Here is a 26,077-nt window from a genome sequence, read left to right on the forward strand (position 1 = left end):
AAGTAAGAAGTGTAATAGTTATCTGATTCAGATACTGGTAGCTTTAATTTTCAAAGTGGCGTTGCCGGTTTGTATTTTTCATCAAAATGCTTTTATTTGCTTTCGTTTTAGTTTCTAAATACAGTTCCCGCTAAAAGTATTTGGACAGCACGGAAACTTCCCTTTTAAAAAAATGATGTTATGTATTTTTTTGCAGTGGCTTTCAGGATATCCTAATTTAATCTGCTGCTGCTATTGCAATTTTTTGTATTATTAGTTTCAGACCTGTGTATGGCATTTTTTTTTTGACAGGTTAAAAATCCAAGTTAATTCCCAAATGAGTCATACTTTTTCTGTCCCCACCAAATAGCATGTTTGCTCTTGAACCTTTCTGAAAGTGAGCAGAAATCCTAAACCAAGGCAAGTTCCATGTTCCTCGTTCCATGTTGACTTTGTCATAAGTACCATTCCTGTCGATTTTCCCACGGTGAATGTTGCTGTGCCGATGACCATTTTGTGTTTGGGAACCTTTTACTGAGCATCTTCATCTTTACTAAATTCACAGAGTTGCTTGTTCTGTAGCCACAAGGGGACATAAGACAGTGTTTGAAATAACGTCTGCCTGGAGGCCCGGGGCGTACAACTTTCAAAATGTCTCGGCCCGCGTGGCCGAAAACCTCTTCAAGAAAAAAAAAAAAACTTTTTTTTCAAATCAAACATTTGTTTTATTCAATAAAGCAAAAGCGACAAGCAAACCGCTACAAGCCACGTGGACTCTTCCAAGCGCCTTTCAAAACTTTCAAGTACACTTTACAGTCACAGTATAGTCCGAAGCACGAAACAGGCTTCTGATTGGCTGCCGAGCCGAGTATGCAAATTGCCAAACGAATTTTCATTTGGCACTGTAAAGTATACTTGAGAGTTTTGAAAAGCACTTAGAAAGAGCAGTCCACGTGGCTTTTAGCAGACAACGCAACGCAAACATTGCACTGTGCACCATGACGACAAACGACAACTGGAGCAAAATTTTCAGCAAGGGAGCATTTGTGGTAGGTACTTCCTTATTTAAAAAAATCCTTTATACTTTGCAACAATGTGTTTTTTTGTCATGAGTTTCAGACACTGCATAAGCCAGTGTCTTCTTGTGCCGGGCCCAAGCTAGGATAAATACAGAGGGTTGTGTCAGGGAGGGCATCCGAGGTAAAAGCTTGGCCAAAACAAACATGCGAATCAAACCTCTGAAGATGGAGAACACTGATTCACTGTGGCGACCCTTGAAGGGAAAAGTCGAAAGGCAAAGAAGTTTGTCTGGCGCTATTGTTTTAATATTCCACAGAGTAGCGCTGTTGGGTTATTTAAGAAAACCACAGCAGTGCGATCTCGTCGTAAAGGCCGGCTGTGTCTACGTCAAGGTATTATTTTCTTTATCGTTCCAATTGTTTTGAAATGACTATAGACGACAGCAGAAGCACTCATATCTCAATTTTCACGCCTGCAGGGCACGTCCTGTTTTGATAAACCAGACCGAATTAAACTCGTCCCCGTGGTGTCATCCGTGGCCCACTTCTCTCGAAGTGTGTGCGTGCGCATGTCACGTCTGTCACCTCTGGAGATTAAGCTGCCAATCGAGGCTGTCCGTGGCACCATTTATTATGTCTCGTTTGTGGTTCGCTCTAGTGGAGTACCATCAAGCCTCATTTCGAGCATTTACGAAGCTGAAACGAGAGGTTTAACGTTAGTTTGAGTCATCAAAGCCTCCAACAAATTTAAAAGTCATTAATTCGTAGCTCCCCAAATAAAATAAATGAACGTTGACTTTTGCTGCTTAATGTGCTTATTACTACCTATAGCAGCCAGAACAAACACCAAACTAGCGGCTTGCTAGCTACTAGTCTAATAGAATACAGAATTTGGCCATGTGGTTCATTATTTACACGCTGAAACAACGTTGAACGTTAGTTTGACTTCTCAAAGCCTCCAATTACTGTATTTTAAAGGTAGTTAATTCTAAGCAGCCCCACACCTATAAAATATAAACGATGAATAAACTATGCTGAAATCAATGTTATGTATTACCACCTATAGCAGTCTGAACACATATTAAGCTAGCGGTTTGCTAGCTACTCGCCTAATATCAGAATCAGAATCAGAATCAGAATACCTTTATTCGTCCCGCAATGGGGAAATTTGCAGTCCACAGCAGCAATTGAAGAGGGATGGGGTTGGGGTGGGAGTGAAAGGATAGAAAACAAGATATTCTAAGCATAACAAAATAAAAATGTCAACTGTATACTGTGCAAATGTAGATGTGCAAAAACCGTTCTATAAACAAGACTGTACATAGTGCAGAATCAAGAAATGCATTTAGATATATTGCAACAACCCAATAATATAGAATTTTGCCAAGTGGTTCAGTATTTTTGACGCTGAAATGAGAAGTTAAACGTTAGTTTGACTTCTCACAGACCCCAATGATTTTAAAGGTACTTAATTCTCAGCACCCTCCCCCAAATATGCATAAATTAATCAATAAATGTTGAATTTTGCTGCAATCAATGTGCATATGACCGCCTATAGCAGTCTGAACATATTAATATAATACAGAATTTGGCTAAGTGGTTCATTCGCTGATCAGAACCTTGCAAAAATGCCCTAATAACTCCCCACTGGCCTCTTAGAATCATTGAAGCTCTTCAAGCAGTCCAATTATGCCACACAATACTTTGCTCACATACCCAAGCTTGATTTTGTTAGCGTTATGTGGTTAGAAATTCATGCTCCTGTTCAGCAGCGCAGTATGCTTTTAATTTTAGTTCCAGTACACTTTGTTCAACTTTTTTCCCATATTTACTCCTCTATGTTGTGCGTCTACCCCACCCCCCAGCCTCACGTTCAACAAAACAAAGCAATTGATTTATTCCCTTTCAATGTGGGTGAGAACTGTGAATGTGGCCCATTAATCTTTAATGGCGCCTCGCTTCGAGTTTTCTCTAATGTCAGGCCTGTGTGAAGGCAAACAATGCAGATGTTGTGTACTAAGTGTATATTGTATCCTTACTCCCCGGTTCACTTCATTGAGACATACAATCAAATGAGTACAAATACAAGAGCAAGATCAAATATTCTTCTATTTATAAAACTTATACAGAGCCCTTTCGCGGAACGTAATGGTGATGGGTGACTCAATTCACTACACAACAAGTGTCAGTTTGGCAAATTAAAATAAGTATGTATTCATGAACAAAGAGAATTAAACATGAATTTAAAGCACCCACAGAGCTACATGAATGCAAAAAATACAAGGGAAAACAACACAGACTAAAAATTTGTCAATTTGGGGTGTTGCTGCTCTTTAATAAACATATATCAGAACACAAACACGGACAGGCCACACTACAACATTCATAGGCATAAATTCTTTATCCTAAGCAAAGAATGACTTATATTTGCTATGTGAAATGTATTTCTCCATTGCAAGACTACTAAAAGCTAATCCAATCACTGTCGTACTGAGAATCCAAGAGAGAAGCTGAGTCGAAAGGCTGCAAATTGAAAAGTTGATGGGTGGGATTGCGGGGATGTAATGAAACTAAGTTGGTCAGTAGTTCTTTATTTTAACTTATTCATTGCCATTCCCGAATGTATTCGGGAATTCAAAATATGACGTAGAGCGCCATTCCCGAATACATTAAAGGTATCGCATATTAAATCAGTAGGCATATAAAATAAATATCAATTTCCAAATTAAGACAACAATTTTATGCAGAAAATTGAAACCGTGAGATCTGCGTACTGCTTTGTAGTGACTGTTATTTTATTTTTTTGCCACACTACATCCTTACACACACACACACACACACACACACACACACACACACACACACACACACACACACACACACACACACACACACACACACACACACACACACACACGCGCGCACATTACATTGATCTATCACAAGTTTATTTGTTCACACCGCTGCTGCAAGATCACTCCGTCCAGCCTGCTGCGAGTGACGCAGAGGCACACGGCTTGGCTCCTCCTCCTCCTCTCCATGACAACGCACAGATGAGAGAGCAGCTTAGCAACAGCACGGCGAGCATCTAGACTGCTCGGTCCTACAGAGCAGGAGACATCCTCGGCAAGAATCCTCTCCAACTCTCACGTTGACATTTTTCATCTACGTGGATTAATTTGTTTATTGTTGATTTTTTAAGAGATGAAATTCATGGTGGTTCTGGTAGGCGCTGGCACTCTGGCCTTCCTCGGCGCCGTCATCTGCATTTTCGCCAGCGTTTATCCCCGTAAACGCGCCGCCGCGCTCTCCGACAACGGCACCCTGACATCAGAGGCGCTCCTCCAGCCTCTGGAGCGGGCCGGCGCGGTGGCTCACGCCGGCCCGCTCGGCGCTCTACACGGCGCCGACTCCTACGGCGGAGGCAACGGACTCGGCTTGGGGCTCCCCACGTTGAACGAGCTCGACCTCGGGGGGGAAACCGGACAAGGTTCAGCCAAGGTGTTCAGCTACAGCCGACTCATCTGCACACCGGTTCCGCTCGGGGACTGTAAGGGCAAAGAAGCCGGGCAGCAGCCACTGTCGGACGACCCTCTCGCCGACGAGGAGTGGACGTTCCTCCGCACCACTGCGGAGGAGCTCCGGCAGATGGTGATGCAGCAGAACGATCAGATCCTCATGGACCAGAAGACCATCCGGGAGCTGACGGGCAAGCTGAGTGAGTGCGAAAGCGGCCTGGAGGAGGAAGACGGAGGGAAACCCGGACCCGAGCGCAGCATCGGAGTCTGGAGCGGCAACCGGCGGGTCATGGCTGGCGACGACGTCACCTCCTCGGCCGCCTCTCAGCTGCAAACGGCCCGAGCCGTGGAGGAGCTGGCCCGGGCCATCATGGATTTGAAGGACCGGATAGAAAAGTTGGAGGTAAGTGCAGGTTGCGATTGTAGAATGGAAACAAAACCACTCCAAAAAACATGTTTTATTCTTGTTTAAAATAAGCGACGCTTTGCTCTTTTCATAATAGGGCTGAGTGATGGATGGCATCAATAATAATTATTTTGATTGACATTAAAATAACGCTCAGTAAACAGAATCATTGACAGTTTAAAATGTACACAACTTGGACATATTTTTCTTCAATTATGTTTTGGAGCCTGGCGAGAAGCCAAAATTGAAATCAATCGGACAAATAACATCGGCAATTCTAACTTGCTGTCACAATCTCAATAAAAAAATGGACTTGCTTCAAAATGGAATTGGGAAAAAAATGGTGTTGAAATCTTCATGTCTGTGTAGATTCTCAATTATCACTAAGATCATGATAACCTGCAATTATCGAAATGAGGCAACAGGTCTCTTTTTCTGCTAAAGATAAATTGCCATATTTTTTCCCCCCTCTCAATACAATACTTGTAATATGTCCCAATGAGGAACTTCGGTATATACCAGGTTTCGGCAACCTTTACGACTCAAAGAGCCATTTGGACCCATTTCCCACAGAAAAGAAAACACTGGGAGCCACAAAATCCTTTTGACATTTGAAATGAAGACAACACTGCATCTTTTCATCATCATTTTTTACCTTGATATATGCATAAACAAACTATAGTGTGTTGCATTTATGAATCAATGAACTGTTACAGAGAAGCGAAATTACATTTCTGCACGCAACAAAAACATTTTAAACTCAGAAAAAAGACGTTGGGTTGAAGATTACTTTCAAATATAATACTCATGTCTATTTGAAAAAAAAAAAGAATATTTGCAAAATGGCAAATACAATATTTATCACCTGGTTAATGTGATTTCTGCTCCTGCACCTCAGCGCATAGCCTCTGCACATCAGGGCTGTATGACGTTACCTTCATCTTGCTGTCGTCTGTCAGGCGTGAGCGATGTCTGTTTTTAAGGCGAACAAATCTGCCCACGTATCATTAAACGTTCTGTTTTCTTCACACTTTTCTTTTCTTAGATTTATCCATAGTTGGCCGACATGGGGGTCGAAAAATTCAAGAAATCGTGCGTAATTTGGAGGTTGTGACCGGATATACGTCCACTGTCGATGGTTGTGACGTATATTAAGAGCGACAAAAAAATTGAATATGTTTTATTTTGTATTATTTATAATCACCATAATCTTCAAATTTAGAATTACATTTTAAAAACGAACGAACTGAAATAATATACATTGAATTAAATACTCATTATTTATTTTCTAAAGCCGCAGGGAGCCGCACCAGGGGGGTGAAAGAGCCACATGCGGCTCCGGAGCCGCGGGTTGCCGACGCCTGGTATATACAAACAAAGCATGATGGCTATAATCTATGTTATAAATCTAATAAATTTAACAAAACATTAAATTAAAATGAATCCCACTTCACAATATCCAACATGGATTCAAATCAATTCATTTCTGGCAGTTTTATGTTGGACCCTGCTGTGTAATGTACCACTGTGGAGCGCTACACCACTGTGACCTATTACCGTTATTACGTTACATTTTGTTAAATAATTGTCTAAAAAATATGACTTAATCTGTAAAGCCAATATTTTCATATCATCAAATTAAATTTGGTAATGCCTAGACAGTCTATGAAGCATCTTTTTCATAAGGGTGGGTCATGAATAATTGTAGTTGTGTCGTGTGTGGCGTACATGGGTCTTTGTGTATATAGCATACACTGCATATATATATATATATATATATATATATATATATATATATATATATATATATATATATATATATATATATATATATATATATATATATATATATGTATATATGTATATATATGCATGCAGGTGTCGGTTCCCCACATCCTTCAGCCGCGGCACGCCCCAGTAATGTGACAACAGCGTTTCTCCCTCCCTTTCACCCTCTGTCTACATGCAGGGTGGAGAGACATGAATAAAAGATGAAGCTGGCCAGGTTGAGAAAAGAGGGGTCAGCTTCTTTAACAACCTGTGTGTGTTTGTGCGTGTGGGCTGAGAAGGAGACAAGGGCGTGCTTAGAAATAAATAAACAGCTCCAAGGTTATCCTTCTCACTGTCAGTTTACATCCTGGACTTACAGTCCTTGCCTCAGGAAGTTCTCTCCTCTTGCTGGGTATAATATTGTACAGTATAATGATTGGCTCTCTTTAAAAAATAGAGAAATAAATGAATAAATACACAAACAAACAAACACCAATAAGCAAATAAATAAACAAAACATATGCACATGAATAAATAAACAAATACATCAACACGTAAACAAATAAATAGATACATGGATGAATGATAAATAAATAAGAAATGGATACATAGACAAATAAAAAGACAAGTAAACAATAAAATAAATGAACAAACACACACCAACGCATAAATAAATAAATAAACAAATAACTACACAAACAAACACAAATAAGCAAATAAATGAGCAAACAAATATATAAATAAGTGAATAAATAAATAAACACAAACGCATTTATAAATCAACACATAAATAAATAAATAATAGACAAATAAATATACAAATAAATAAACACAAACACACAAATAAATCAACACAAATACATAGACAAACAAAGACAAATAAGCAAATAAATCTTTTCCTTTCAGCTTTTCCCTTCAGGGGTCGCCACAGCGAATCAATGTCCTCCATCTATCCCGGTTTTGTGCATCCTCTTCTCTCACACAAATAACCAAATAAATAAACAAATCAATAAATGAATTTATAAATACATAAACACAAACGAATCAATCAACACATAAATAAATAAATAAATAAATAAATGGACACATGAAAAAAATTAATAGATAATTAAGTAGACAAATAAATGTACAAATAAATAAATAAGCACAAACACACAAATAAATCAACACATAAATAAATAAATGGACAAATAAAAGATAAATAAATAAATAAATAAAAACACAAAAGTAAATCAACACAAATGAATGAGCATTGCGTGGGTTGTGTCACAAAGGGCATCTGGTTTATGAAAAACGTTGAGGATATGACATGTTGGCCCCTCAAAGGGACAAGTAATGTAAAAGAACGTTAATTTGCACTGCATTCACTCATCACATGACAATGAACAAAAAATATCTGTCTGTCTGCGCCATCAGCAAATGAATAAAAATCGCAACCTACGCCACAACTTAGACCCGCACTTACTCTGTCGAAAGTGTCGTCAATTTTCTGTCATCCAATTGTCAGATCCCGCAAGATGCATAAAATAGAAAGCTGCAGCGCTTGTCCGTCAAATTACAATAATAATACATTTTATTTATAAGCACCTTTCAAAACTCTCTAGGTTACGTTACAATCACAGGATACGTTTTTCTGTGGGTGAGTAGCGGCAGCCACACGCGCCAGCCTTCACTCAACCCGGAATAACTCAAATAGAAAGAAAGCTAGCTAGCTATTAGCTAGCCAATACCAAGGAAATTTAACTAAAATTACGGCGGCTTGACAATGAAGATGCGGGAGTTTTTATGCGACATACACGTGTCTGTCTACGAATACTGTGTTTTTTTTTCCCATGAGTGACAAGGACCTTAAAAAAAACGTTCTGTCCTCTTCCAGGCAGAGATCGGCCCAGCTGGCTTGAACCTCACAGAGACGTCTACAACATCAAGCACTAGCGCCGGCACTCCGGTGACCCCTAAGCCCCCGACTCCATCCACCAGTAACGCCAACCCTGCTCCACCAGCCCCGGCGGCGGTTGTCCCCGGGGCCCGTCGACCGGGCTCCTCCGCCTCCAAGCCCTCAGCCAAAGGGGTCCCCGGTCGCGGGAAGGCTCTTTGGAGGGTGGAGGACCTGGAAGGCGAGTTGGAGAGAAAAATAAAAATGCTGGAGAAGGAGCGGCAGGCCATTAGGAAGGAGACACAAGGCCAGTATGAGAAGATCAAGCAGGGCTTGGACACCGCCAACCACCGTGTCAGTGAACTGGAGCACAGTGAGTCAGCTTCATTTATATTATTATCATCATTCCTGAATTTCTTCGGGTTTTGTTTTTTCTTGCTTGGGTGCTGATAAAGCGCTGGCCATACCTCTGGCAATGCTTTTCCCTTCTACAAGGGGGCAGCATTTCCCTTTTTTCCATTTTAGCGCTTCGTTCCAGCTTCAGCTGTTGTTAAAGGACAACTGACGTCTCCGGACAAGTTGTGTCCATAATTAGTAAAATGGTTTCAAATGACTTCTACTGAGCATATTTTAAAAAGATTCCACCGCATATAGCTATATTTTACCTTTTAAGACTCGCGCTGATTATTCCGGAAGTCTTGTTTTTGAGTTGGTGACGAGACCGTACGTGACGTCACTAAAGGAACGCCCCCTGACCGAAAAAAAAGACACATTGTAGCAGTTCTTCCATCACGTCAATGTATTTTGCTGTATTGTTTGGTCTGAAAACCTTGTGTTGCACCCAAAAGCCGCCAGAAGAGGGTGTCCAAGCTCCATATAAGGAATTTATCAGCCTGTGGAAACGGAGGTGGCCACAGGAGGTCGCCATTTTGTGCCTCTTTTCTGGTGATCGTTTCTCCCCAATGTTGCCTCAAAATAGCATAGAATAAATTATTTAATCAATTGCAAACATGTATGCTTTCCTCTTCAGAACTATTTGAATCATATTCATAACTGGATGTGTAACAAGAAAGCATATTCTCCAAATCTGAAGCCATTGTTTTGATTCTCAAGCAATGCAAGACGTCTTGGCGTGACGTCACAAACTGGGGGCGGCACTTTCCCAATTGCCAGCTCAATTTCTTTGCCGATTTTGGACATTTTAGGTCATTTTTATTGGTGTTTTGCATTTGAATAAAAATATCATACTGCATGTTTTGGGCTATAAAACGTTTTTCTGATGTCAGTTAAGAAACCAGAAAGTGACGTCGGTTGTCCTTTAAAGCGCTATATAAACCAATATGTATGTATTGCATTGTATTGTATTTTGGACAGCCGCGCTCATTTCACGTTCACATAACTGGCATTGGAGTGGACACATTTAAAATTGGATTTTCTGTGTAGCTCTGTCTCTTGTTTCTATTTATAATTGTATTTTAATTATTGTATTCTATTTATAATTGTATTTTATTTATTATTGCATATTATTATTATTATTTTTTTTTTTATTATTATTTTATTATTATTATTATTATTATTATTATTATTATTATTATTGCATATGTCTGGGAGGGAATGAGTTAAAGGTGGTGAAATAGGCCATAGAGAAAGTCTTTTTTTGTCCACCTCAGTGACTCATTTTCCCTGCTAGACGATGTGCAAAAGTGTGTCCCCTCCAGTGCCAGGGTGTTTGTCATTGTCACTTGAATTCCAGGACCCAGAGAATATTGAGTTTTAGGACTACATAAACATTCAATGCAGCGTAACAAACCTTAGACTTTCTTCTTTCATCAGAATAAAAAAGAGTTAATTCCTAAATTATATCGGCCTGGAGTTACATGAGCTTGAAATGAGGGCGGCTGTCCAAAATACAATGCAATGCATACATATTGGTTCATATAGTGCTTAAACAACAGCTGAAGCTGGAACAAAGTGAAAAGATGGAAAAAAGGGAAATGCTGCCCTCCCTTATGGAAGGGAAAAACATTCCCAGAGGTCTGGCCAGCGTTGTATAGGCACCCAAGCAAGAAAAAACAAAATCCAAATTAATTTGGGAATGGCGCTCTGCGTTATATTTCAAATTCCCGAATACATTTGTGAATGGCAGTGAATGAGCGACGATTTAGCGACTCTGAGAAAGGAGCGCAGAGCATGTCACTGTGTAGCTTTTTGAGTGAATTTAATTAGAAACCCTCAAGCTGAGTTGCTCGTCGGAAGGCCACATACAGAAAAATCGAAGAAAGCAAGGGTAAATTGGGCGATGAAGCAAAAAGTCAAGGAGTTCAGGATTACTTCTTGGCCAACGGCTTTTTGTCCCAATACAATAGATTGTCCTTGAGCTGCAACCGTATCAGATCTCCATGTCCTTTACAAAAACATGAGTCATCTTTCCCAAGATGATTTTTAAACAAGAGTAAAAAGAAATTGTGATTCTGAGATCCTCCGGTTTCCTCCCACACTCCAAAAACATGCATGGCAGGCAAATTGTCCCTAGGTGTGAGTGTTAGAGTGACTGTTGTATGTCTTTGTGTGCCCTGCGATTGGCTGGCAACCAATTCAGGGTGTCCCCCGCCTCGTGCCCGAAGACAGCTGAGATAGGCTCCAGCAACCCCTGCGACCCTAATGAGGAATAAGCGGTACGGAAAATGAGATGTGATGAGATGAGATATATATTTCGCTGAGGCTTTTTATGGTTAATTCTCACATTCAGTCTCGAATCTTCCATTTGTTGAGCGTAAACAGTCAAGGGCAACTTTTGTCATGTTATCCATTTGGTTGAGACAATAATAATAATAATAATAATAATAATAATAATAATAATAATAATAAAAATAAAAAAAAATAAAAATAAAAAAATCATAACAACAATGAAATAAAAACATACAATAATACAAGAATACTGTACAATAATACAACAATAGCATAATAGTATAATACCAGAATAGCATAATAGCATAATAACATAACATAATCAAAATAATCAAGACATTGACATAATCACAATAATAATGATAATAATAATAATAATAATAATAATAATAATAATGATGATGATGATGATGATAATAAAATATTTATATATATATTTAACTAATTTTTATGGAGAGTTCCTGGTATGAAACACATACTGTATATATCTTTTGATCAGTGCTTGCTGAGGATTCTTTTTACTCTGCGGTAAGTCTCTGCATCCGTCTCATGCTGCTTTTCGATTCTCTCAACTCTCCAAGAGCCATGACTGTATGACTGTAGTTGAGAGGATGATCATTAGTAGAGCTCTTGCTTGGAGAAATTACAACGTTCTTGCGTGAGCATTTTCAAGTGTCCCCGTTTTCCACTCTTTTGACTGTTTGTGTTGCTCTTTTGTCCACATTCGTAAAAGCCCTAACCGAGCCGTCCTTCCCCGACGGATTCGTGCTGTCCTTCCCAATGCGCACTAACTACATGTACGGCCTGGTGCGAAAGGAGATAACGGAGATGTACGCCTTCACCGCTTGCGTGTGGCTAAAGGCTAAGGAAGGCGGGATCGGCACACCTTTCTCTTATTCGGTACCTGGACAGCCCAACGAGCTGGTGTTGCTGCAGGGCGTCCATAACCCCGTGGAGCTGCTCATTAATGATAAGGTACGAAGCCAGATCCTGATACAGATCAAGCAGTAATGTAAAATTCCTGAAGCAAAAGTATCAATATTGATTTACATTATTGCCCTGGGTGACTAGCGACGAGATACGAGATGTGAATTGAACACTTTTTTTGCTTGTCAAACTTCACTGTTGGGTCGACATGAATGTAATTCAACTGACTTCACAAACAGTCGCAATTTTGCGAAACATTTCACAAATAAAGGAACAAATAAATAAATAAACAAATGGATACATAAAAAATTGAATAAATAAATGAATACATGCATACACACACACACACACACATTTGTTTTTGCCATACATACATACATACATACATACATACATACATACATACATACATACATGCACGCGCACGCACGCACACACACACACATACATACATACATAGATACATACATACATACATACATACATACATACATGCACGCGCGCACGCACGCACGCACGCACGCACGCACACACACACACACACACACACACACACACACACACATACATACATACATACATACATACACGCACGCACGCACGCACGCACGCACGCACGCACGCACACACACACACACACACACACACACACACACACACACACACACACACACACACACACACACACACATTTGTTTTTGCCAAACTTTAAGCGACGGACATTTGAACGCAGATGGAACATCAAATGTCGAAATAGGATCCTGTATAGCAATACTCATCTGCATGAATTCTTTATCCTCTTTTGAAAAAAAGGTTTGATAACAGTGCAGGCGGCTTCTGTTATTTGTGGGGGATAGGGACTTTGGATGGATCATGTGAAGCGAAAATCATGTATAATTGAAAACTATTGAAATAATTTGGCAGGCGGGGGGGGGGGGGATTCTACCCCCACCCCAAAAAAATCTTCAGTCAATATTCAGTATATGTGGAAATGAAAAAAAAAAACTGCGTGTATGAGTGGGTCGACTGTAAGTTACTGAAAGGCATCAGTCGATGGTTAGCTAGCATGAGAAACTAGCTTAGTAGTCGGCTTCGTCATTCAGTACATGAAAAATGGACAACAACAGTCAAATATGTTTTAAATCAAAGTTCTTTAAAAAAATGACACACAATATAAACAATTAAAAAGATGGTCAAAACAAGTTTCTGCTCCAAATCTCCCTTTTTGAACAAACACATAGTAGCTAGCCTGTTAGCTAAGGTGAAAAGCTAATGTCTTGATATTCACTCAGTGTCATTTTAAAAAACAGCACACTAATATATAGACAAGAACATTCAAATTACGCAACTTGACAAAACAAGTCAGCACTTAGGAACCTTATGAAGCCAACAGGAATGGAAATAAAAATAGCAATATCGATTTGCGGCATATTTTTAACCCAGATTCTGTCATCGTCTCAGCATTCCGAGTCATAAAAAACGCTTTATTGTGGTAACTCATCTTCACCCTCACTCTCAGGTGGCTCAGTTGCCACTGTCGCTCCCCCAAGATGAATGGCAGCACATCTGCGTCAGCTGGACCCTGAGGGATGGTGTGTGGAAGGCCTACCAGGGTGGCAAGATGAAAGGTCGGGGGGAAGGACTGGCCGCTTGGCACCCCATCAAACCTGGTGGGGTGCTCATCCTCGGCCAGGAGCAGGTAAGGTAATGAGGGGGAGGTCAGATTGTTTTTGCAATGTACAGATTCATGGCTTTTGAAGACTGTTTATTTTAGGGTGGGGATGGGAATACAAGACTGTTGATAATGTGTCTCCCATTTCAAAGTGTGTAAGATAATCGATAACCTCCGTGGACATTGTGAAAAATACTCAAAACTTCTCATTTGTCCTTTTCTCAATTGTTTCATTCAAGCCATTTGAACGCACACTCTAGCTGCATACGTTCGATGAGGGATGAGGAGTGAAAACTGGCCGCCGGTTTTGCACCTCACCCATTCTTGTGGGTGGTTGCAGGCAGGGAACTGTGAATGAAATGGATAATAGCAAAAGATATTCTCGCCTTACTCATCTGTTTATGCTTTAAATGTTTCCTTTTCTGGTACCAACTGACGCATAACTACTCTTTATTTTTTTTTGGAGGGGTGTGTGTGTCTGAATCACTGCGGAGCACATTTGTGCTGAATTCCCAAATGTTCTGAGTGAACTTACCGACAATAAAGGAACCCCAATTTACGTGATGAGGATCTCAAATGTTGATAGTCTGTTTTTGTAAATTAAAATTTCACTTAAAAAAGAATTTCACTTCAAAAAATGGACTGTCCAACCAGAACAATAAAAGGCTTTATTTATTTATTTATTTATTTATTTATTTATTTATTTATTTATTTATTTATTTATTTATTGATATATTTATTTATTTGTAGATTTATTTATTTGTTATTTGTGGGCTTATTCACTTATTTATTAGTTGGTTTATTAGTTATTTGTTAGTGTTATTTATTTACTTATGTATTTGGTTATTTGTTATTTAATTATTTGCTTACTCACTTATTTATTTGTATATATATACATATATATATACACGCATATACCAATATCTATACACATATACACATATATATATATATACACACACACACACACACACACACACACACACACACACACACACACACACACACACACACACACACACACACACACACACACACATATATATATATATATATATAGTGTATATATAAATATATATATACACTGTATTATCTTCCCCTTTTTTCTGATAATTATCCTAAAGTGCACCTCTTTTTCCCCAAACCAAAAGGACACACTTGGCGGACGCTTCGACGCCTCCCAGGCGCTGGTTGGCGAACTCTCCCAGTTCAACTTATGGGATCGGGTGTTGAAGCCCGCCGAAGTCGCTGCCCTGGCGGAATGCAGCTCCTTAGTACTCGGCAACATCGCCCCCTGGACCGATCTAGACGTGGACGTCTATGGTGGAGCCACTAAGGAATCCTTAGACCCGTGTCATGCTGCTGAGAGATCGAACCCGTCCAGCCCCAAACAGTGAGCGGGGCGGGAGGCTGCGAGAGCTCGCATAAGTCGAGGGGTAAAATAAATGATTTTGGAATGTACTGTAAAGCATTTTGTTTCGAGCCACAGAGCATATGGGACGGAGCTTATTGGACGCTTGGAGCTTGTCTGTTTTTCATGTCTGGTGTGTTCAGGTCAAAAATGGAGGTTAGTCAGGCAATCAAATCACAAACTTATAGAGATGAGATGGACTATCATTGCTAATTCCTGTCAATCATTTTTGTCAAACTGAAAAACAATACCAGACTCTTTGGGTCTTAAAGTTTTGATGCAGGTAAAGCCACTGATGATAAAAATCCTCTGTGTTCGTCTTGCTTGTGTTTTGATGCTGAAACTGAGACATGTTAACGTTCTGGATGGGAAACCTAACGTCACGTTCAAGTGTGCACGGTGCAGCATTCTTGTAGATTTTATACAGTAAAGTTCCTCCCACCTTTCGCTTAAAACAGTAATCTTGTACCGTAATTGTGTACTTTATTATGTGATAATGTAGCCTTGCGAATGTTGCTCACACCCACAACGCATTGTAGCCTGTCACAATTCACAGACAGTTACACGCACATCGACCAGCGCGGTGAACTCCAGACTAATTTTACTTTCACAAATGTTTATTATTTTTTTAAGGGCAGGTCATTTTGAGCAAACTGCGTAAAGGACAATGCAGCCTTTGAAACGCCTTTTACGTGTAAATTCTCATTCACAAAGTACAATTTCAAGAGAAATAAGACATCAAGAAATGTAATTCAATAAAAAGAAATAAATTACTGTATTTTTTTGAATATAAGGTGCACCTTCAACGAATGACATACAAGTACAGTGATACCTTGGTTTACGAACTTAATTGGTTCCCAGTGTGTAAGGCGAAAATTGTGTATCTTACTTAATATGACTTAATAAACTGCATTTTGATGGCTATCCTCTGAGGTTCGTTCTGTTTTGCCGTTGTCACCGCAACGGGTTCGCTGATGAACCCACGGGTCTGAATCACGCATCCGCCCACGTGTGACATTTCTAGCGTGACCTGATAAGTACAGTTATCTTCTAGTTAGCTTCACTGAAATTGATTACACGGAACAGCAAAACTGAGTAGAGGTCAAACACTCTTAAATTGTCTGACACCATCCAGAAATAAAAAACACTTTCTGTCACTTCATCCCAGTTAAGCTTTTGCGTCACGACTTTGACAGATGGACGAACGGGCACGAGCACAAACACAATCTTCGAGATAATTATCACCATCAATACAGATGCACGAGGGAGTCATCAAGTGTTGGGAGGAGAGCGGTAACACAATGCTTATTGCATTAATTAAAGGTGTTCTGCATTGCAAATTTTGTGTCTCTCACCTGGATAAAAAAAAATGCTTGAAGCACCGGTGGAAAATACTGAGAGTGTTCAAGTCAGCTTCAGGGAGAAACGATCCCATCTGTTTTTCCACCAGTTATGGAGTTACAAATCCAGAGACCTTGGAGCGCTTAACGCATACAGGTTCAGTCTCACGATTTGGTCGGGAGACTTCCGATTTTACCACAATACTCACGATACTCACTCTATAAAGCAACTATTGACACAATACAGACAGTTCTTTTGTAAGGTGAAACAAAAGAAAATGTAAAAAAATAAATAAAATACAGCCGCTTCCCTACTTACGAACATTTGAGTTGGATTTGGATTGGATTTGGATTTGCCTTTATTAGTCTCGCAGTGGAGAAATTTACATTTCACAGCAGCAAAGTTATGAAACAAAATGAAAGTAGAAAAGCAAAACACAGGAGCTGCTGGAAAGGCAGCCACGAACAACGCTAGATACGAACGTTTTTGTAGTAATATATATAGTATTTTCTCCAGTTGTGCATATCTTAAAATAGTCTATATTTTATTAGATGTTTATTTTTCAGTAATAACCAATACAGGTTACTTATACAAGCCTTAAAGGACAACCGACGCCCCGGACAAGTTGTGTCCATAATTTGTAAAATCACTTCAAATGACTTCTACTGAGCGTATTTTACAAAGATTCCACGGCATATAGCTATATTTTATGTTTTAAGACTGCCGCTGAATATTCAGGAAGTCTTGTTTTTGAGTTGGTGACGATTCCTGACGTCACGTCACGGAAGGAATGCCCCCGACCGAGAAAGGACACACAATGCATTTTGCGGTACTTTGTTTGGTCTGAAAACTTCGTGTTGATCCGTGTTGATGGCGAAATTAGAAGGAAAACACATAAATAACGCGATGGTGAATCATATGTTGCACCAAGACTACTATTTGATATTCGCTGACACAAATTCCCTGCAAACAAATCAGCCCATTTCCAACGCCATCTTCTGCATGTTCTGGGTGCTACACATTAGTCCTGACGCCTCAAAATGACCTGGAAAGACTTCTTTAATCGATTGCTAACATTTATGCTTTCCTCTTCAGAACTATTTGAATCATATTCATAACTGGATGAGGAACAAGAAAGCATCTTCTCCGAATCTGAAGCCATTGTTTTGATTCTCGAGCAAGGCAAGACGTCATGGCGTGACATCACGAACAAGTGGGCGGGACCTTCTGAAACAGGCCACTTCCGGGTTCAATTTGAAGTAGTATTTGGGCACTTTAAGTCATTTTTATAGGTGTTTTGCATTTGACGAAAAATATCATCGTATTTTAGGTATTTTAGATGCTATAAAACGTTTTTCTGATGTCAGTTAGGAAACAAAAAAGTGGTGTCGGTTGTCCTTTAAACATACTTATATAAACCTTAAACATACTTATCTATCTATGTATTCGCTATCTCGCTGGCTGGCTAGCTATCTATTTGCTATATAGCTATCTATCTATCTACCTATTCGCTATCTACAGTTTTAGCTATCTAACTATCTATGTATTCTCTATCTATTACCTATATAGCTAGCTAGCTTTCTATCTATTTGAGTTCTTGTTCTTGCTTTATGCTTAATTTAATTTTGATTTAACTCACAATAGATGATGTTTCTCAAGATCTAAGGTTGTTACAATGGATAAAAACACGGATTGAGAAAGAACCCCCGTGTATTCTGCCCGAATGTGAGGCAGAATACGGTTCTCTATGACTATGATTCTCCCATGCTAGCTCACGTTATTCGTCATTAACACAATATCGTCTTGTCACTACGATTCCCAACCCCATTATCAAGGCATCGGTCGATATGTCTCCAGTCTTTGAGTTATCTAGTCACTAATTGTCGCATGGGGTCTTGAATTCAGCCCCCCCCGTCTTCCCATTCTGCTCACAATCTGCATCCGTGACTGATGAATTATAGATGGTCACTAATTGGCTTTCCTGCAGGCAGACACACTTCACGCAAACCTTTGTTTGACCTTTCCGTTTTCGCTCTGCCTTCGCAAACACGCATATTGTACATAGAGAGTTTTTCATCATCCTTGTTTTGCCCTACAGCGATTCCTTCCACTTGGATTCTTCTAGATAAGTCATTGATGAAATGTTATGAGTTCTTCTGTCGCCATGAAAATGTTTCAGAGAAGCTCACATCTTCGCCGCAGGCGGTTTTGAAATAAGTTATACATTCCTACTATGTACTTTCTTACGTTCATACAATTTCAACGGTCTACGTTTTAATCGCAGGGCTGCATCAAGTCCGACCATCATTTGAACGATCCCGCTATGCATTAAACATGCAGTGTTGAGTTATTCATTTTCATCAAAATATATTTCAGAGAGGTTACATACACTAAGTTTATAAAAACATCAAATTATTTTGACCACTTTTTTGAGGCCAAATTGATTGAATTGAATTGGATTAGCCTTTATTAGTATCGCAGTGGATAAATTTACATTTCACAGCAGCAAAGTGATGGAAGGATGAAGAAAGGAAAGGAAGAAATAGAAAAACAAAATACAGGAGCTGCTGGAAAGCGGCTGCCGACTCGGGCGCCATCTTGGACTTCCATTGGGAGAGCAATAGTACTGGAAACACGCCAAATGTACTGGGTTTTCTCTTCTCCTTAGAGGAGTTTGTACAGAGATACCTCAGTTTACGAACACTTTAGCTCACAAACTTTTCACTTTACGAACATTAAATTCGCGAGAATATAATATTGGCATATGAACTACTTTTCGGCGGACGAACCAACCCACACAGCGCCACGGTGGCTGGCGGACTAGTTTTCGACGGAGGAACACCAAACCACATGGTCGAACAACGCCAGTGGCTGGCGAACTAGTTTTCCAAACCCTCTTTGAGTGCATACGTCGTTTGCTATCGAGTGGAGTACTTTTGCTATTATGGGACCGAAAAAGACCCCCCACAGGCTAGTGTTAAGATGAAGACGACACAAAAGAAAATTACGGTTGAGCCGAAGAAGGAGACCATCGACACGAACAAGGTGTGCTTTTGTGTGATTTCGCGTCCCAGTACCAGTACGCTAAATCGATTGCTACGTGTGGCTAAGAGTGTTTCTGTGTTGTCTAAGCAAAGGTCTCAGGGAATAGAAGAGGTTGAAAAACTTGTGTTGATTTGGATTAACGAAAAACAGCTAGCAGGGGACCGTGTGAGTGAGGGTATTATCGCTGAGAAAGCATGGGAACTTCACTCGGATATCATCAAGAGGCAACTATATCAACGACGTCACAAATGTAAATAAAACGACTTTATTTTCCATCCATCCATCCATTTTCCGTACCACTTATTCCTCATTAGGGTCACGGGGGGTGCTGGAGCCTATCTCAGATGTCTTCGGCCATGAGGCGGGGGACCCCCTGAATTGGTTGCCAGCCAATCGCAGGGCACACAAAGACGTACAACAGTCACTCTCACAGGAGAATTGGGAGTGGTCACAGTACAGTTTATTTCTTTAATTACAATACAATAGCACATTTATTTTACATAAAATAAGGTATATTTTGTGTAGTTTTAAGGCTTATTTAGTAGAAAATTATGTTTTATCGGGACCTGGGAATGGATTATTCTAATTTTTAATGGTTTCTTATGGGAAATAAACGTTTGGCAGACAAATTTTTCCCCTGACACACACTTTCTGGAGACAGATTAAGTTCGTAAACTGAGGTATCACTGTACAATATATTAAACCAGCATGATGGATGACATTGGATTTTTACCCCTATTCGTAATTTCGTAGGACCAGGCAGATCTGTACTTTTTGACTGCTGTCATTAAACTGGGTCATTTGGATTTATACCATTAAACTGCGTGATTACATCATCTAGTGCTACACAATTAGTTCATACCACATGTTGATTACTTATTCACAGCCCTGTCACTGTGAGGATCATCAATAGTCGAGTTGACCTGTTGAAAACACCGGTTTGCATCACTGTGTCCGCAAAGAGCTTAGAAGAGCCCAAACAAGAGATGATAAATATTATTAGAATGTTTCGTTGCCTGTCCACGGATTTATAATCCGCTCTAATCCATGGAGGATGGAGCACTTGCTTTACATTTAAAATGAATTCACAAGCAGAAACAAGACAGGGAGTATTCCGCAACAATTTTGGGTCAGGAAAATCCACCTGGGGAACTCCATACAGATGTTTCCTGCTCAATATCGGTCACATTCAGCAAGAGGGACACTTAAATAGGGTCGAGGTAGACGCACACGCGCACGCGCACTCATACATATGACTTTCTGCAAGTGTCACATACATACAAAAAATGACAGAGGTTTTCTTTAGTTCATATTCTGATGATATGCCTTCTTCACCTCACAGCATCGACTGAACAGGGAACATTCGTGAAACAAGTAACTACTTACAATGCTTTTAAACACACGTTTCGTTTCAAGTGAGCTTTATTATTATCAAATATGCTATATGTACAACATACAGAAAATATGAAACTTATTTCCTCTCAAGCACAATAAATACATTTTGTATTTATTTTTAAAAAAATTGGTCCTAATCTGTCGGTCAAATTGCGCCGTTTCGCTCTTTTTATGTTATTTTATGTTCATTTATCGTCAGATGAACACAAGTACATATATGTTAAGACTCCCGATTTTGACCTCAAAATACTCATTTTACAAAGCAACTATTGACACAATACAGACAATTCATTTGTAAGGTGAAACAAAAGAAAATGTAAAAAAACAAAATACATTTTATATTAATTTAATGTATAAATAAATGAAGCATTTTTGTGTTTTGTTTACTTCTAATTCACACGTTTTAACGCTCATATTATTTTAATACGCACCACAGAGTCGCAAGTACGAAAATCTCACGATTTATGATTTCTGAAACTGAAAATGTAAGCAAGTGTTAAAAAAAATCTACAAATCGATGTATGAAATTAATATACGATTCAGAGGAGGTCGTTGACAGGAACAAGAGCCAATCGAAACGCTCTGTATGAATTATGGGCGGGGCTTCCTCCGTCGCCCTAAGTCTTGTTGAAAATGTCTCCCTAACAACCGACCCCGGGACTCAGAAACTGTGGAACTTTCCCAGTCGTCCAAACGCCTCATAAGTAAGTCGCCCATCATTTCTTTTTGACTCGCCTTGAACGCTGACGAGTTAACGGTTGAAAGAGAATTTATTTAATGTTATATATTCGCTACGGCGCTCCAAGCTAAGCTAATTGGGTAGCTAGGTAAACGCTGCTTCTTCGGTTTCACTTTATCCGCCTACTTGGTGTTTACAAGCCCGTCACGATGCTTCACAGGTGTCCTTTGTTTTTTGTATAACGTACAAACTTGCATTTTGTGTGGAAAATGATATTTTAAGCCTGGCATGTATATATGTTGTTATGTCGTTAGCTTGGTAGGAATGGTAAATATCTTCTGGTGTGTTGTTGCTCGTGCTGCTAGGTACAAACAAACGAAGTGTATGTTATTTTATTTTTTGGGTCCAATGAATTACCCTTTATATCTATTAACAGAAGCCGGAATGGCAGGAACCGGCGAGGGAAAGAAAGAAGAGGCCGATTACAAGAGACTGCACAGCTTCCCTCTAATCAGGGTAATAGAGTAGTGATATCGTTCATGATATACATATATTGTGGCGTGCACTACGACTAGGCATCCCACCCAGCAGGTGCACTGCAGGGGCGTGTTTATGTTAGGAATATTTTACAGCATTTTCTATGTTTGAACCAGATCCACTTGTTAGCAGTTGGAATAAAGATGTGCTTCAGTCAGTCGTATGTTCTCCTTCCTCAACTGCTACAATATATTTATTTTTTGTAGTTTGCCCACCGATGCTGAAAATATTTGTGAATTGCTCACCCAAAGTTAATTGAGATTCGCTTCAACAGCCCATGACCATCAGAAGAATAAGCAGTATAGCGGATTAATGGTTTGGAAGAGAGTGCTGTCCTGTTTCTTGTCATACACAAAAATATAAAATATTCTGATCTAAAAAATAAGGCTTCGTTTATATCTCAGCACACGGACATGCCAGAAGAAATGAGGGTGGAGACGATGGAGCTGTGCGTCACCGCTTGTGAAAAGTTTGCCACCAACAATGAGGTATGTGAGTTTTGTTGGCGATAATTGGATGGCAGTAGAAGGATGATGTAAGACAACATACAATATTATAAAAATATACAATATTATAAAAAAAGATAAAATACCATCTTACCTTCTTGCCGCTGGTCTCCAGAGTGCCGCCAAGATGATCAAGGAGTCCATGGACAAGAAATTCGGCAGTTCTTGGCACGTCGTGATCGGCGAAGGCTTTGGCTTCGAGGTCACGCACGAGGTGAAAAACTTGCTGTACATGTTCTTCGGTGGGAGTTTGGCTGTGTGTGTGTGGAAGTGCTCCTAGCATACACACAGACGCATAAGTTTTTTTTTTTTTTTTTTTTTTTTTGGGGGGGGGTCACACTATACATTCACCGAAAGAAAACCAGCTGCCGGTTGTACTCTGGCTACAAAAAGTCACAGGGTTTGCCTGCTGCTTGGACTTGGAGACAAGAACTGTGACATCAAGTTTTGACTTGCAGACACTTGGAACAGCTTCCCGATTTATCTCTCATTTGTCTTTTTAATCCTCCATGGTGTCGCCACTCACTCGGACAACCTAGGGTCTCCAAACACCTTTGTCCTCTTTCTTCTGCAGGGAGTATCTAGTGTGCAGGTGCGAGTGTGTGTGCTGGACACACATGTGAACACACTGTTTCTTTTTTTTTTTAAACAATCCCAAACATCACCACCTAAAATGTTTGTGTTATCTCTCAACTGTTCTGACAATTGGACCCACTTCTCTTTCAATACAATGTCTTTTACATTTTTTTAAATGTGTACATAGTTGGATGTGACTTGAAACAAGTGGCATCTTCTTACAAATGAACTGATCTGCTTTTTTTTTGTTGTCAAGGTTTTTTTATAACTCTTTTACCGCCTTTGTTCCGACGGTTCCTGACATGTAATGAACACAATTAACTCATTCACTGCCAGACAATGTGCAAAAATGTGTCCACTCCAGTGCCAAGGTTTTTGTCATTTTCATTGCTGGACCCACACAATATTGACTTTTAGGACTGCAGAAACGTCTGTGTAAGCTCTCAGTTGTATAGAAGGGATACATCAATGAAAAAGTTTATTCAGCTGTCGTGTGTACTTCTTTGAAGGTGTCGGGCGTTTTTCGGTCCTCATCCAAAAAGCTTTGTCAGCTGCTCCACATCCACATCAAATGTTATTCACAGGTGTCTTTGTGCCTCCATGAAAGTATTTTGACACTAATTAAAAATAAAAACCATGTGACATTTTTGTTTCCTGAGAACATCCGGTTTTGGAAGAATTTTCATTTGTTTGTTGTAAGGTTGATCGAGAGAGCTGACGAAGCTTTTCGGATGAGGTGCGAAATGTCCGACACCTTCAAAGAAGTACAGATGACGGCCGAAGAATCCTTTTCATCGAAGGACTGCATAAACGTTCAATTCATCATAACAAATCTAAAACTATCTTCTTTCACCAGAAAAAAAAAGTTAATTCCTAAGTTTTATGGGTCTGGAGTTATCTGAGCTTGAAATGGGGCGGCTGTACAAAAGGTAAATTCTCCCCCCTCGAGGTCTGACCGAAGCTTTAAATGCACCCCCCCCCCCCCAAAAAAAAAACAAAACTAGAACAAATTCGGGAATGGCGCTCCACATCATGCTTTTCAATTATAAATTTGGGAATGGCTGTGAATGAGTTAAATGCCTTTTGATGTCAAATTCGGGCCATGACAAAGTGGGAACTGTGAAACGGTAATGGCTGGGGCAGAGTTGGGAATTTTTGCCTTCCTGAGGTAATATCAGAGCCATAACAAGAACAGAAATCGATATTCTCCACACAAGGCTTGAAGTGTGAAGTAGTATACCAAACCCTCAGTTCTTGCAACCTGCCGTCGCTGTCGATCATTCGATGCTGACGTCGGCAATTTCTTTACAGACACACAGAAGTAGCAATAATCATCCTCGCCTTGAGCTTGAGGTTCTGTGTCCATGATGAAGAAATTCCCAATCTTTTGTTGCTGCAACTTTTGACGAGTTAATGTGAGTGAAAGAGATCTATGGAGTGAGGGATAATAAAACTGAAATGTGAAACAGCAGCTTGCGCCCTTTGTAAATAATGTTGTCAGGGAACAGTCGTCCTTTGACGAGCACTATTGCGGAAGGAACAACCATCGTAACATTCATTAGCGATGACATCGAGCACACGTCTTTTGTTGTGGCTTGGATTTGCCAAAGTTAAAAAAATAAAATCAAAAATCAAGCGGACTTGCCACCGAGGAATACCAAGCCGCCGGCGAACATAATGTACGACTCTTCAAACAAATACAGAGAAACTCCAAAAAAAAGATCCCTTCCGAAAGTAACTCAACAACGAGGAACCAGATGAGAATGTACGCTTTTAATCAGCAGCCAAAGAGAATACAAACAGAAAGTTCAAATATTCTCAAAGCTGAGATTTGTGGCATCCGAACAAAGCGCCTCACAGGAGCAAAACATTCTGAAAACTTTGTGAGTCGTAAATAGCAAAAAAAACTTTACTCTCAGACCAATTTGTACTTTTTACTTACAATTTGTACAACCTCGTAATATATCATTTTAACTCATTCACTGCCAGACGTGCAAAAATGTGTCCACTTCAGTGCAAGGGTTTTTGTCATTGTCACTCGAGTTCCGGGACCCACTAAACATTGAGTTTTAAGACTACAAAAACATTCAATGCAGTCTAAGAAACCTTAGACCACAGATGTCAAAGTCAAGCCCCGGGGGCCAAATCCGGACCGTGAATGCAAATCAAACTTGTGAAATTCCTTGATGCTCACTAAAATCCTAACCAAAATGTCATATTTTTGCATGTAAACCACAATAACAGTCGTTATTCTTGACTTCATATTTGAAAACGAGTTATTCATTAATTTGTTGTGCGCTCTAGATGTAATATGTGGAGGGGATTAAACATTCTAATTGCTTCCCCAAATGCATAACAGCCCTCGAGAGGAAACCATAACTACAATGTGGCCCGCGGCAAAAAATGACTTTGACACCTCTGCCTTAGACTGTCTTCTTTCATCACAACAAAAGAGTTAATTCCTAAGTTATATGGGGCTGGCGGTATCTAAGGTTGAAATGGGGGCGGCTGTACAAAAGGCAAATACTGCCCCCTTGTGGGAGGGAAAACATTGCCAGGGGTCTGACCAGTGCTTTATCGGCACCCCCACATAAGAAAAAGAAGAGTTAATGCCTCAGTTATATGGGTCGGGAGTTTTCTGACATTGAAATCGGGGCAGATGTACAAAATACAATAGATACATATTGATTTATATAGCGCTTTAACAACAGCTGAAGCTGAAACAAAGCGCT

At 39.8% G+C, this 26,077-nt stretch overlaps 2 protein-coding genes across 3 annotated transcripts; both read left to right on the top strand.

Moving 5' to 3' along the window:
* The first annotated feature begins 4,068 nt into the window (after nt 1–4,068).
* nptxrb (neuronal pentraxin receptor b) lies at nt 4,069–16,183 on the top strand. The gene is made up of 5 exons (XM_089007264.1): nt 4,069–4,919; nt 8,569–8,941; nt 11,990–12,231; nt 13,703–13,882; nt 15,007–16,183. Exons 1-5 carry the CDS (start codon nt 4,203–4,205, stop codon nt 15,250–15,252), a joined length of 1,758 nt encoding a protein of 585 aa, XP_088863390.1. The 5' UTR covers nt 4,069–4,202; the 3' UTR covers nt 15,253–16,183.
* Nucleotides 16,184–21,643: 5,460 nt separating this feature from the next.
* LOC148892414 (dynein axonemal light chain 4) lies at nt 21,644–24,816 on the top strand. Of its 2 annotated transcripts, XM_089006720.1 has the most exons (5): nt 21,644–21,751; nt 22,163–22,242; nt 22,668–22,751; nt 22,885–22,983; nt 24,657–24,816. In XM_089006720.1, the coding sequence occupies exons 2-5, from the start codon at nt 22,171–22,173 to the stop codon at nt 24,711–24,713; spliced, it is 312 nt and encodes a 103-aa protein (XP_088862846.1). In that variant the 5' UTR covers nt 21,644–21,751; nt 22,163–22,170; the 3' UTR covers nt 24,714–24,816. The 2 variants fall into 2 exon arrangements, with proteins under 2 accessions (XP_088862846.1, XP_088862845.1); XM_089006719.1 differs by having other exon boundaries at nt 22,885–24,816.
* The last annotated feature ends 1,261 nt before the right edge of the window (nt 24,817–26,077 follow it).

This window comes from Hippocampus bargibanti, linkage group LG10 (assembly GCF_051943395.1).
Source record: "Hippocampus bargibanti isolate YZ-2025 linkage group LG10, ASM5194339v1, whole genome shotgun sequence".
In the NCBI taxonomy this organism is placed as follows: domain Eukaryota; kingdom Metazoa; phylum Chordata; class Actinopteri; order Syngnathiformes; family Syngnathidae; genus Hippocampus; species Hippocampus bargibanti.